The sequence below is a fragment of the Phyllobates terribilis genome, unplaced genomic scaffold (assembly GCF_046119375.1).
Source record: "Phyllobates terribilis strain yellow unplaced genomic scaffold, ASM4611937v1 Scaffold_3__8_contigs__length_932513732, whole genome shotgun sequence".
Taxonomy (NCBI): Eukaryota; Metazoa; Chordata; class Amphibia; order Anura; family Dendrobatidae; genus Phyllobates; species Phyllobates terribilis.
This window is the reverse complement of record NW_027362763.1, coordinates 292,392,385-292,406,107: the sequence shown is the minus strand read 5'-3', so window position 1 is coordinate 292,406,107 and position 13,723 is coordinate 292,392,385. Positions and strand designations below refer to the sequence as shown.

At 48.0% G+C, this 13,723-nt stretch overlaps 1 protein-coding gene across 1 annotated transcript in view; it reads right to left on the bottom strand.

The window, feature by feature from the left end:
* The window catches only part of TMEM212 (transmembrane protein 212), a 37,308-nt gene extending 23,834 nt beyond the window's left edge, over window positions 1–13,474 (bottom strand). The window contains exon 1 of the mRNA XM_073673084.1: window positions 13,208–13,474. Within this exon, the coding sequence (XP_073529185.1) occupies window positions 13,208–13,366 (159 nt within the window). The 5' untranslated portion in view covers window positions 13,367–13,474. The remainder of the gene's footprint in view (window positions 1–13,207) is intronic.
* Between the last annotated feature and the right edge of the window lie 249 nt (window positions 13,475–13,723).

Below are 13,723 nucleotides of genomic sequence, written 5' to 3'. Positions count from 1 at the left end.
TAAGAAAGTTATGTTAGTGAGATATTTTGTAACACCATTTTTCTTTTGGTTTATCTTCAGATGTAACCTCAGCCTTATACTGTATATACATTGTATAAGTATGTCAATTGTAGATATTGTATGTTGATCACTTTCATACTCAAGCACATTGTCATCTGAACTTTATAATATACTAAGAAACACAAAATCCAAACCGTTTTAGCATAGAAGATCACATCCCTAAGAGGGAAACAGATTCTTAAGCTGTCCCAAAATGACATTGAATATGCCAAACTCAAATTCTCTCTCCCAGAAAGGCATACATAGAAGTTCAAGAATGGAAATGATTAACAATTGCTTAAATAGAGTCTTTCATGACATGAGATGTAATAATCAGTCTTATTTTCAGAACTGACTGCAGGTAAATATTTACATGAGGTGTCTTTCTATTCCAGTTTGTTGTAAATGTGGTTTTCGGTAAAGCACATGCGATGGAAAATAAGAATATTTGCACCAATGAAAGAAAGACAAAAAAGTTCTTTATGGCTATTCAGTATATGAGTCAAAGAATCAAGGGACAAACATGAAAGACTTATCAGTTTAGTGCACTAAAGCGCCCCCTAGTGGATGTTGCCAATTACTTATACCTGAATAGGCACTAAACTGACTGTGACCTTTACCACTAACATCTGAGGTTGGTGAATGTCAGCTGATTTTATAATAATGGTCAGAAAATGTGATTAATGTCTCAGGCAGCCAATATGTTTCTATCGTTATTAGAAACAATGCATCCAGTGTGTATGGATATTATTCATGTCATTATTCCACTTCTGCTAAGTTACAATGAAAAGGGGGCATGCTGCAGGAATTTTTTTTACACCTAGCTTAACTCAATAACTATTCTGTATTCATTAAACAGCAAGCAAAGCGCTGATGAATGAGGCACAAACGAAAGTATTTCTCTGCTGTGCATATCAGTGTATCAATGTTTGAGCCCAAAAAACATGTACCACTTTTTCAGACACATACAAATATATCTGAAAAAGTGAAAGTGACTCAATCCCTTCACTGACTCCCCATTAGAGATGAGCGGTGTTCGACTAGAACTGTCCGCCAATCTCAAATTCGAGCTGTTTTGGGCGGTGTTCGAGTTGTTCGACGAACCCGAACGATTTGCAAAAAATTCGGCTGTTCGATGTTATGTTCGATAACTGTTCGTGCACCAAAAGCGTGTCCTGCATGTCTGGCGCTATTTAGAGCACCAATCATGCAGGGATTGTCTGCCACTCACTGTAATGCCACAGCCATGGTGGTTGTGGCATTACAGTGATTGCCCAAATCGATGGGAACAGTGCTCACAGTGAAACATGAAAAGCCGGCAATTCAGCAGCGGCATACACCGGTACCCGACAATTTATAACAGACAGAATAGAGCTTCACACATAGATTAGATAGATAGAAACATGTCAGTCACATATATATGAAGTACAGTGACAGTGTTGCTTACTGTACTTGTCATTTAGTGTAAAGGATTTATTAAAAAATATAATAGTGTTTTCGTGCACCGTCTCTTTAAAAAAGCCGGCCGGCAATTCAGCAGCGGTACCCGACAATTTATAACAGACAGAATAGAGCTTCACACATAGATTAGATAGATAGAAACATGTCAGTCACATATATATGAAGTACTGTGACAGTGTTGCTTACTGTACTTGTCATTTACTGCAAAGGATTTATTAAAAAAAATAATAGTGTTTTCATGCACCGTCTCTTTAAAAAAGCCGGCCGGCAATTCAGCATCTGTACCCGACAATTTATAACAGAAAGAATAGAGAATCACACATAGATTAGGTAGATAGAAACATGTCAGTCACATATATATGAAGTACTGTGACAGTTTTGCTTACTGTACTTGTCATTTACTGCAAAGGATTTATTAAAAAAAATAATAGTGTTTTCATGCACCGTCTCTTTAAAAAAGCCGGCCGGCAATTCAGCATCTGTACCCAACAATTTATAACAGACAGAATAGAGCTTCACACATAGATTAGATAGATAGAAACATGTCAGTCACATATATAATAAGTACAGTGACAGTGTTGGTTACTGTACTTGTCATTTAGTATTAAAATAAAGGATTTATTATTCAAAAAAATTGGCGTGGGGTTCCCCGTAATTTTAGTCTCTAGCGGAGGTTAAGCAGACAGCTGGGGCAGATGTTTGAAGCCTGGGAAGGGGGTAATACCCACGGAGCTTCCCAGGCTACTAATATCAGCCCCCAGCTGAATACCTAGCCTTTACTAGCTATTAAAATGGAGGACCCCCCCAAAAAAAATGACGTGGGGTCCCCCCTAATTTAATAGCTAGCAAAGGCTAGGCAGACAGCTGGGGGCTGATATTAATAGCCCAGGAAGGGAGCCATGAATATTGGCCCCCTCCCAGGCTAGAAACACCAGCCGTCAGCCGCCCCAGAAATGGCGCATCCATAGGATGTGCCAATTCTGGCACTTAGCCTCGCTCTTCCACACTGCCCTGGTGCGGTGGCAGGGGGTAATAGGGTTGGGGTTGATGTCAGCTTATAATGCCAGCTGACATCAAGCCCAGGTTAGTAATGGAGAGGCGTCTATAAGACACCCCCATTACTAACCCCATAGTCAAAGTTAAAAGAAAACACAAACACCCAGAATAAAGTCCTTTAATTAAAAATAAAGACACATTCCTTTATTGTTCTAAATTAAACCATACTTACCGTCACGCCCATTCCAGCTGAAGCCAACGATCTCCTGCAATAAAAGAAAAATAATAAAGCAACCTCATCCTTACCTTTCCATGGTTCCCACGACAGCTTCAGCTCTGCTACATTGAGATAACAGGCTGGACCGCAGCAGAACGCTGCCATCCAGCCTATCATCCCGCAGACACTGAGAAGCGCAGGCATGCTTGCGCTCTGCAGTGTCTGGCTGTGACGGCATAAAGATGAGACGAGTTCATGTCCAATGAACTCGGCGCACCTCATGCACGTCACTGACAGCGTGGGAGAATTCTCCTGCACTCAGCACTTCAGCGTGAGAATTCTCCCACGCTGTCAGTGACGTGCATGAGGTCAGCTGAGTTCATTGGACATGAATGAGCTCACCTCATGCACGTCACTGACAGCGTGGGAGAATTCTCACGCTGTAGCGCTGAGTGCAGGAGAATTTTCCCACTCTGTCAGTGACGTGCATGAGGTGAGCTGAGATCATTGGACATGACCTCGGCTCATCTGGATGCCGTCACAGAGAGACACTGAGGAGCGCAAGCATGCCTGCCCTTCTCAGTGTCTGCGGGATGACAGGCTGGATGGCAGCTTTCTGCTGCGGTCCAGCCTGTCATCTCGATGTAGCAGAGCTGAAGCTGTCGTGGGAACCATGGAAAGGTAAGGATGATGTTGCTTTATTATTTTACTTTTATTGCAGGAGATCATTGGCTTCAGCTGGAATGGGCGTGACGGTAAGTGTAGCACCCTGAGGACTCGGCTGCTACAGGGGTATTACACCTCAAGCCAGAGGTGTGGTATTCCACTCCCGGGTAAGGATGGAGTGTGGAACTGAGCTTAGTAGGCTGCATGCACTACATACATCCCATTTCCGGGGGACAGAACAACGGTACTCCCACTAAGTATATGTGCAGGTACGACAGCGTCTGTCCCTGGCTGGAGTGGGAGGGGGGTGGAACATCCCAGTAGTGTAGGGGCAGATAGGGGGAGTAGTCTGGGTTAAGCTAGGAGCCCATTGGGTGCTGGTCACCTGGGTTCACACATAGAGGGAGTATATAAGGTGGGCACCATCTTAGGACAGGGTCTTGTCTTGTAGTAGGGTAGTGGAGTGCAGAGGAGCTCAGCCAGGAGGGCTGACAGGGAGCTGTGGCTCCGGCTGGGCCCAGCTCCAGAGCAAGGCCTGCAGAGAGAGAGAGAGGAGTAAGAAGGACCCAGAGAGAAAGACAGAGGGAACCCCAAGAACCCAGAATCAGACCAGAAAGGGTGAAGGGTTGGCGGACACGGGTACCGGAACCCGAACTGGTGGAGGCCACTAATCCTCAGCCAGAAACCGGAGGTCGTGGTCAAGATTTGCCACGACCCTCACCAAATCCACCAGAAAGGCACACCAAGCATAGGGTCAGGGAACCCAGAGGAGGTTTGACCACCAAGAGACCCGAGGGAGCCGGCCAAAGGTGGATCCCTGGTGGGAACGGCCAGGAGGAAGAGAGAGAGACAGGGAAGCTCAGGACCACGCTCCGGACTGCCTGGGGGTTGGCCGAGTCCAGGACCTGGTGGACGCAGCACGGCTCGGGTGGTCACTCAAGGCCAGAGTGACTGAGAGAACACCTGTGAGTAAAAACCCTGAAACTGCACCTCAAGTCTCTGACTCTCCTTTCTATAACATAACTACACCCATCATCTACACCTGCTGCCCTGAGGCCATACCCCTCCCGTTGGGGGTTATACCATCACTGCTGCACATATACCACCGGCCTCAGCGGACTGCTCTGCAGCGGCGGCTTCAAAGCCGCACTCAACGGGTGGCGTAGTCGATCAAATTAACATCTACTGCCATAGACTGCCACTTAGTTTGACACCCTGGGCACGGACCGGGTCACCGCCACAAGGACTACTACCCCCATCGAGATCCGGCTCCGGGTATCCCTTGCACACGGCCCAGGGGGCGCGTCAACTTTTGGCGTATTCGGCAGGATCTCGTGCCCGCAACCACCGGGTACTGCGTGCCTGAAAAAGAGACTTTTAAAACTTACCATCCGTGAGGTTTTCCCGCCATCGGTGAAGATTCCCGCCATCCGGCGCCATCTTCAGCCTTCTTCCCGCAATCGGTGAAGATTCCCGCCATCCACGGAGTTTCCCGCCACTGGGAGAAGATTCCCGCCATTTCAGAAGACTTCCCGCCCTGGCAGAGCGGACGCCATTATGGGCGTGCCAGAGGGTGGCAAGAGGCCACCTCCCATCGTGGGCCAGGTCCAAGAATGGCGCCAAAAGCGGAAACCGCCCCCACCAGCAGAGACTGTGATGCTTGAGATGTCCATCAGCGTGAGGGGACTGCCCCTGGAACTGACAATCACCAAGTTGCCCCGGGACCACCCTCAGGGTGGGTGGACCAAGAACAAAAGAGAGAAGATGGGTGCAGCCTGGAGGAGTCTGGAGAGGAGTCCGGAGAAGTCGCACCCGGAGATGGAGGGAGAGGCAGGCAGCACCGACCCTGTGGTCAGGAGCCTGCTGCAAGCAACCACCCCACTAGGCCTGGTGGAGATCCTGGCACAGCTCCCCCGAGACCGGGAGTGTGCGCAGACCGCGCTGGAGGGCCTCGCACGGAGGATGGCCCAGGTGTAGCAAGAAACGCTGGATGAGTGGAGCAGGGAGATGGCCCAGCAGGCTGGAGCCCGCCAGCGGAGCACGCCACCCGAGACGAGGAGTCTGACCGCCTCTGAGGATGGTGCAGGAGGAATGAAGGCCGGAGACGACGCAGAGGAAGGAGCTGAAGAAACGGAGGATGGTAAAGGGGACGTCACTACCCCAAGCCCAGTCACCGTAAGCCTACCCCAGCTCCCCGTCACAGAGCCCGAAATTCCCCCTACCGTGCCCGTCGCTGCACCGCCACCGCTCCAAACTAGGCCTCAAGCAGGAGCCGCGACCACGCCCCCTGTGACGTCACGCGCCTCAACCCTGAGCGCGGCCAAGCAGGAGACGCCACCGGCCTGGTCGCAAGGCCGAGTGCCCCCGGGCGCCGCAGTACCAACAGCGCCCTCTACCTCCACTGAGCCACCGGCCTGGTCGCAAGGTCAAGTAACCCCGGGCGCCGCCGTCTTCACGGTGCCCTTTACGTTCAGGGTGCCCCAAGCCTGGTCGCAAGGCCTGGTAAACCTGGGCGCCGCTACCACCACCGCGCCCTCAACTTCCACTGTGCCGCACCTGGGTGAGGACTTGTTTGCCCAGCACACTTGCCCGGATGGGCAGCCCTTTGTGTGGCCACCGGAGTACCACCATCCCCGACTCCGGAAAGAAAGACCCCTGTGCGAACCCCTGATCCCGGCTCCGGCGCCCGTCAAGATGACCCCGCTCTCGTTAGAGGAGGCGCAGTTTGAGTGGGACCCCGCAGGAGGAGACCTCATCGGGTTCACTCAGGAGACCCGGGCGGCCGCAGCTGAGCGTGCGGAGTGCTGCCGCCAGCAGTTGGAAGTCTTTGAGCGAGAACGGAGAGAGAGACGGGTCCGCGAGGAGCGGCTGCAAGTAAAGAGTGCAGAACAAAAGAGCCAGACCCGAAGGAACCCCCGTGCAGCCCACGGTCCCCGTGCCACCGGGACTGTAATTAAATTCCAACTGCAGCACGGTTGGGGCTTCATCAGAGATCATCACACCCCCGGCGACGTCTTCGTGACCAGAAGAGATGTCGAGTCCCACCTACCGGAGGGACACAGAGGTCGTGACCTTTACCTGGGTGATGAGGTCACCTTTACCCGGCACCAATGTGCCAAAGGACCCTATGCCCTTCATGTACACCGGCTGACAGAGGAAGAGCTGAGGTGTCAGGAGGAGCAAGAGGACCCGGACGGGTCTGAAGGGTACACGGAGGAAGTATTAGGAGGACGTCACTACTAAAGTACGGTAAATGGAACTGTAAAATAGTTACCCGTCAGGGTACAGGAACTGTTACCATTATAGTCCCCGTTGGGACCAGCAAATTAAACTGTTACCCGTATGTCCCTTAATCCCACTGGCCGAGGACTGAGAGCGGTCATTCTTTCCTAATCCCACTGGCCAAGGACTGAGAGCGGCCACCTCCCCTTGTATATAGTTGCGCTTTCTAAAGCGCCCCCTACTGGTTTTATAAGGAACTGTGTTTTTTCCAGAAGAGACTGTTGCACTTTACCCGGTCACAAGTTGCACCGTGGCCGGAGGAACAAGAATGTTTATAATGAAAAGTTTTATATGAAGAGTTTTATGCTGCTGATAATATATATAGTGTTTTATATGTTTATGATGTTTTGAAAAAAAAAAAAAATTGTATGTTTTTGGATATTTTATTCTTTTACAGCCCGAGGACGTGCTGTGATTTACCAGGGGGGAATGTAGCACCCTGAGGACTCGGCTGCTACAGGGGTATTACACCTCAAGCCAGAGGTGTGGTATTCCACTCCCGGGTAAGGATGGAGTGTGGAACTGAGCTAGTAGGCTGCATGCACTACATACATCCCATTTCCGGGGGACAGAACAACGGTACTCCCACTAAGTATATGTGCAGGTACGACAGCGTCTGTCCCTGGCTGGAGTGGGAGGGGGGTGGAACATCCCAGTAGTGTAGGGGCAGATAGGGGGAGTAGTCTGGGTAAAGCTAGGAGCCCATTGGGTGCTGGTCACCTGGGTTCACACATAGAGGGAGTATATAAGGTGGGCACCATCTTAGGACAGGGTCTTGTCTTGTAGTAGGGGAGTGGAGTGCAGAGGAGCTCAGCCAGGAGGGCTGACAGGGAGCTGTGGCTCCGGCTGGGCCCAGCTCCAGAGCAAGGCCTGCAGAGAGAGAGAGAGGAGTAAGAAGGACCCAGAGAGAAAGACAGAGGGAACCCCAAGAACCCAGAATCAGACCAGAAAGGGTGAAGGGTTGGCGGACACGGGTACCGGAACCCGAACTGGTGGAGGCCACTAATCCTCAGCCAGAAACCGGAGGTCGTGGTCAAGATTTGCCACGACCCTCACCAAATCCACCAGAAAGGCACACCAAGCATAGGGTCAGGGAACCCAGAGGAGGTTTGACCACCAAGAGACCCGAGGGAGCCGGCCAAAGGTGGATCCCTGGTGGGAACGGCCAGGAGGAAGAGAGAGAGACAGGGAAGCTCAGGACCACGCTCCGGACTGCCTGGGGGTTGGCCGAGTCCAGGACCTGGTGGACGCAGCACGGCTCGGGTGGTCACTCAAGGCCAGAGTGACTGAGAGAACACCTGTGAGTAAAAACCCTGAAACTGCACCTCAAGTCTCTGACTCTCCTTTCTATAACATAACTACACCCATCATCTACACCTGCTGCCCTGAGGCCATACCCCTCCCGTTGGGGGTTATACCATCACTGCTGCACATATACCACCGGCCTCAGCGGACTGCTCTGCAGCGGCGGCTTCAAAGCCGCACTCAACGGGTGGCGTAGTCGATCAAATTAACATCTACTGCCATAGACTGCCACTTAGTTTGACACCCTGGGCACGGACCGGGTCACCGCCACAAGGACTACTACCCCCATCGAGATCCGGCTCCGGGTATCCCTTGCACACGGCCCAGGGGGCGCGTCATAAGTATGGTTTAATTTAGAACAATAAAGAATTGTGTGTTTATTTCAATTAAAGGACTTTTTTCTGGGTGTTGTGTTTTTTTAAATACTTTACTAGAAATTCATGGTGGTCATGTCTAATATTGGCGTGACCCCATGAATTTCGGGCTTAGGGCCAGCTGATAATGCCAAGCTGGCCTTAACCCCTTTATTACCCAGTGAGCCACCACACCAGGGCCCTGGATGAGTTGGGTACAGCGCCAGAAGATGGCGCTTCTATGAACGCGCCATTTTCCGGGGCGGCTGCGGACTGCAATTTGCAGCGGGTGGGGCCCAGAAAGCTTGGGCCTCCCTGCGCTGCGGATTGCAGCTCCCAGCTGCCTAGTTGTACCTGGCTGGGCACAAAAATAGGGCGAAGCCCCACGCATTTTTTTTTTAAATTATTTCATGAAATTCATGGAATAATTAAGAAAAAAAGGGCTTCCCTATATTGTTGTGTCCAACCAGGTACAAATAGGCAGCTGGTGGTTGGGGGCAGCCCGTCCCTGCCTGCTGTACCTGGCTGGACACAAATATAGTGCGAAGCCCCACGTCAATTTTTTTTTAATTATTTCATGAAATAATTTTTTTAAAAAAGGGCTTCCTTATATTGTTGTGTCTGGCCAGGTACAAATAGGCAGCTGGTGGTTGGGGGCAGCCCGTTCCTGCCTGCTGTACCTGACTGGACACAAATATAGGGCGAAGCCCCACGTCAATTTTTTTTAAATTATTTCAGGAAATTCATGAAATAATGAAAAAAAAATTGATGTGGGGCTTCGCCCTATATTTGTGTCCAGTCAGGTACAGCAGGCAGGAACGGGCTGCTCCCAACCACTAGCTGCCTATTTGTACCTAGCCGGACACAACAATATAGGGAAGCCCTTTTTTTCTTAATTATTCCATGAATTTCATGAATTTAAAAAAAAAATACGTGGAGCTTCGCCCTATTTTTGTGTCCAGCCAGGTACAACTAGGCAGCTGGGGGCTGGAATCTGCAGCGCAGGGAGGCCCAAGCTTTCTGGGCCCCACCCGCTGCAAATTGCAGTCCGCAGCCGCCCCGGAAAATGGCGCGTTCATAGAAGCGCCATCTTCTGGCGCTGTACCCAACTCATCCAGGGCCCTGGTGCGGTGGCTCACTGGGTAATAAAGGGGTTAAGGCCAGCTTGGCATTATCAGCTGGCCCTAAGCCCGAAATTCATGGGGTCACGCCAATATTAGACATGACCACCATGAATTTCTAGTAAAGTATTTAAAAAAAACACAAACACCCAGAAAAAAGTCCTTTAATTGAAATAAACACACAATTCTTTATTGTTCTAAATTAAACCATACTTACCGCCACGCCCATTCCAGCTGAAGCCAATGATCTCCTGCAATAAAAGTAAAATAATAAAGCAACATCATCCTTACCTTTCCATGGCTCCCACGACAGCTTCAGCTCTGCTACATCGAGATGACAGGCTGGACCGCAGCAGAACGCTGCCATCCAGCCTGTCATCCCGCAGACACTGAGAAGCGCAGGCTTGCTTGCGCTACTCAGTGTCTGGCTGTGATGGCATCCAGATGAGCCGAGGTCATGTCCAATGAACTCGGCTCACCTCATGCACGTCACTGACAGCGTGGGAAAATTCTCACGCTGAAGCGCTGAGTGCAGGAGAATTTTCCCACGCTGTCAGTGACGTACATGAGGTGAGCCGAGTTCATTGTCGGCTCATCTGGATGCCGTCACAGTCAGACACTGAGGAGCGCAAGCATGCCTGCGCTTCTCAGTGTCTGCGGGATGACAGGCTGGATGGCAGCGTTCTGCTGCGGTCCAGCCTGTCATCTCGATGTAGCAGAGCTGAAGCTGTCCTGGGAACCATGGAAAGGTAAGGATGAGGTTGCTTTATTATTTTACTTTTATTGCAGGAGATCGTTGGCTTCAGCTGGAATGGGCGTGATGGTAAGTATGGTTTAATTTAGAACAATAAAGAATTGTGTCTTTATTTCAATTAAAGGACTTTATTCTGGGTGTTTGTGTTTTTTTTTTTAACTTTGACTATGGGGTTAGTAATGGGGGTGTCTTATAGACGCCTCTCCATTACTAACCTGGGCTTGATGTCAGCTGGCATTATAAGCTGACATCAACCCCAACCCTATTACCCCCTGCCACCGCACCAGGGCAGCGTGGAAGAGCGAGGCTAAGTGCCAGAATTGGCGCATCCTATGGATGCGCCATTTCTGGGGCGGCTGACGGCTGGTGTTTCTAGCCTGGGAGGAGGCCAATATTCATGGCTCCCTTCCTGGGCTATTAATATCAGCCCCCAGCTGTCTGCCTAGCCTTTGCTAGCTATTAAATTAGGGGGGACCCCACGTCATTTTTTTGGGGGGGGTCCTCCATTTTAATAGCTAGTAAAGGCTAGGTATTCAGCTGGGGGCTGATATTAGTAGCCTGGGAAGCTCCGTGGGTATTACCCCCTTCCCAGGCTTCAAACATCTGCCCCAGCTGTCTGCTTAACTTCCGCTAGAGACTAAAATTACGGGGAACCCCACGCCAATTTTTTTTAATAATAAATCCTTTATTTTAATACTAAATGACAAGTACAGTAACCAACACTGTCACTGTACTTATTATATATGTGACTGACATGTTTCTATCTATCTAATCTATGTGTGAAGCTCTATTCTGTCTGTTATAAATTGTCGGGTACCGATGCTGAATTGCCGGCCGGCTTTTTTAAAGAGACGGTGCATGAAAACACTATTATTTTTTTTAATAAATCCTTTGCAGTAAATGACAAGTACAGTAAGCAACACTGTCACAGTACTTCATATATATGTGACTGACATGTTTCTATCTATCTAATCTATGTGTGAAGCTCTATTCTGTCTGTTATAAATTGTCGGGTACCGCTGCTGAATTGTCGGCCGGCTTTTTTAAAGAGACGGTGCACGAAAACACTATTATATTTTTTAATAAATCCTTTACACTAAATGACAAGTACAGTAAGCAACACTGTCACTGTACTTCGTATATATGTGGCTGACATGTTTCTATCTATCTAATCTATGTGTGATTCTCTATTCCTTCTATTCTAAATTGTCGGGTACAGATGCTGAATTGCCAGCCGGCTTTTTTAAAGAGACGGTGCATGAAAACACTATTATTTTTTTTAATAAATCCTTTGCAGTAAATGACAAGTACAGTAAGCAACACTGTCACAGTACTTCATATATATGTGACTGACATGTTTCTATCTATCTAATCTATGTGTGAAGCTCTATTCTTTCTGTTATAAATTGTCGGGTACCGCTGCTGAATTGCCGGCCGGCTTTTTTAAAGAGACGGTGCACGAAAACACTATTATATTTTTTAATAAATCCTTTACACTAAATGACAAGTACAGTAAGCAACACTGTCACTGTACTTCATATATATGTGACTGACATGTTTCTATCTATCTAATCTATGTGTGATGCTCTATTCCTTCATGTCTAAATTGTCGGGTACCGGTGTATGCCGCTGCTGAATTGCCGGCCGGCTTTTTTAAAGAAAGCGTCTTCTGAGCAGTTTGTCAGCTTTTGGACACCTTTGAAGGTGTTTTCTATGTGTTCCTATGTGTTTTTGTTTGCCTGCCATTGGTTTTAACGGTGTTCGACGGTGTTCTAAGGTGTTCGACGAACAGTTCGACGAACAGTTCCTCGAACATCCCGGTGTTCGACGAACCGAACCGAACCCGAACACTACGGGGGTGGCTCAACACTACTCCCCATTGCTCGGACTCCAGTTCAAAACCTTGACTTTGGTATACAAAGCCATTCACAACCTGTTTCCTTCATACATCTGTGATCTAGTCTCCTGGTACATACCTGCACGCTACCTCCGATCCTCACAAGATCTCCTTCTCTACTCCCCTCTTATCTCCTCTTTCCACAATTGTATACAAGATTTCTCCTGTGCATCCCCCCTACTCTGGAACTCTCTACACCAACACATCAGACTCTCGCCTACCGTGGAAACCTTCAAAAAGAATCTGAAGACCTACCTCTTCCGACTAGCCTACAACCTGCAGTAACCCTCGTTTCACCATACCTCTGCATGACCAGCTGTACATTGACCTACTGTTTCCTCACCCATCCCCTGTATATTGTGAGTCCTCGCAGGCAGGGTCCTCGCTCCTTCTGTACCAGTCAGTGACCTGTATTGTTCCAGATTATTGTACTTGTTTTTATAATGTATACCACTTTTCACATATACAGTGTCATGGAATAAATAATAATAATAATTTTACAGAAGAGCAACACATTTAACCAGGATTTTCGAGCCATTTTTAATTGTCAATGAATCTATTGCACGTTGTACTTGGAAGAGATTGTTCATATAATGTACTAGCATTAGTAAATCTTCCCTAATATCTTTGCTTTAGTCCATCCATTGCTGAGCAAACTGTCCCACATTAATGTCCCTATAGTACATGGTATATGACAAATTTACCATATATAGACACCTTTTACAATAACTACAAGAGGTGTGAAAAGGGACTGTGATTGACAGCAATTGTAAAATAAGGAATGTATATTAAAAGCATGAGGTGGTGAAAAACAACTATAGAGAGCTAAAACCAAATGTATCATACTGAGTACGCCATGTCAAAAAATGTGATACAATTTGCACCATTTTTCTCACATGTTCAGAATGTATTTTATCACACTATTGATAAATCTTTCCCAACTCCCCATAATATGTGGCATTATCTGTACTGATCCGTGAAATATATTGGTGCTATATAAAGAACAGGGTGCAAATAAATAAATTTTGACCCATGATAATAAAATTGAATTCCTATTGTGAACCTAACCCAGATATGACATACAATAAAAACCAGAGTCTGCTTTTATTCTCTTACCAGTGCTCCATTCCAGATAGGACAAGCAATCCGAGTATTCCAACCAATAAACAATGGATTGTAGCTAAAGACAGGAAAAAATGCTATAACCCCTGAAATAATGCTTAGGGTGCCAAAAGCGGTCAGGATTCCTCCAGTAATCTGATAGAGGCTCGTCATTTTCCATAAAGTGCTGCTTTTCACGGTCAGGCAGGCTGGAACGAATGGTGTTTTCCAAGCACTTTCTGTAAACTTTTGTTTCTTAGAAACTGTAGTCAGGACACAAATCCATTGTTTACATGTGTCAGCCCAACCTGCTGGGCTTTTAATTGTTTCCGGATATACTAGGACATGGCCTCCAAATAAACAAGCTTGTATAGGGATAGGAATACTATTAACCCCTGGGGTATGTGACACATTTTTGTGTCAGTTCCTTTTTCTCTAAAAGAATGTGTTACATCATCTCAGAGCTGTGTGGGGTAAATCATCCACACCAAGAATTTAGGAGGCTGGAATAGAGTCTTTAACACATTCCTG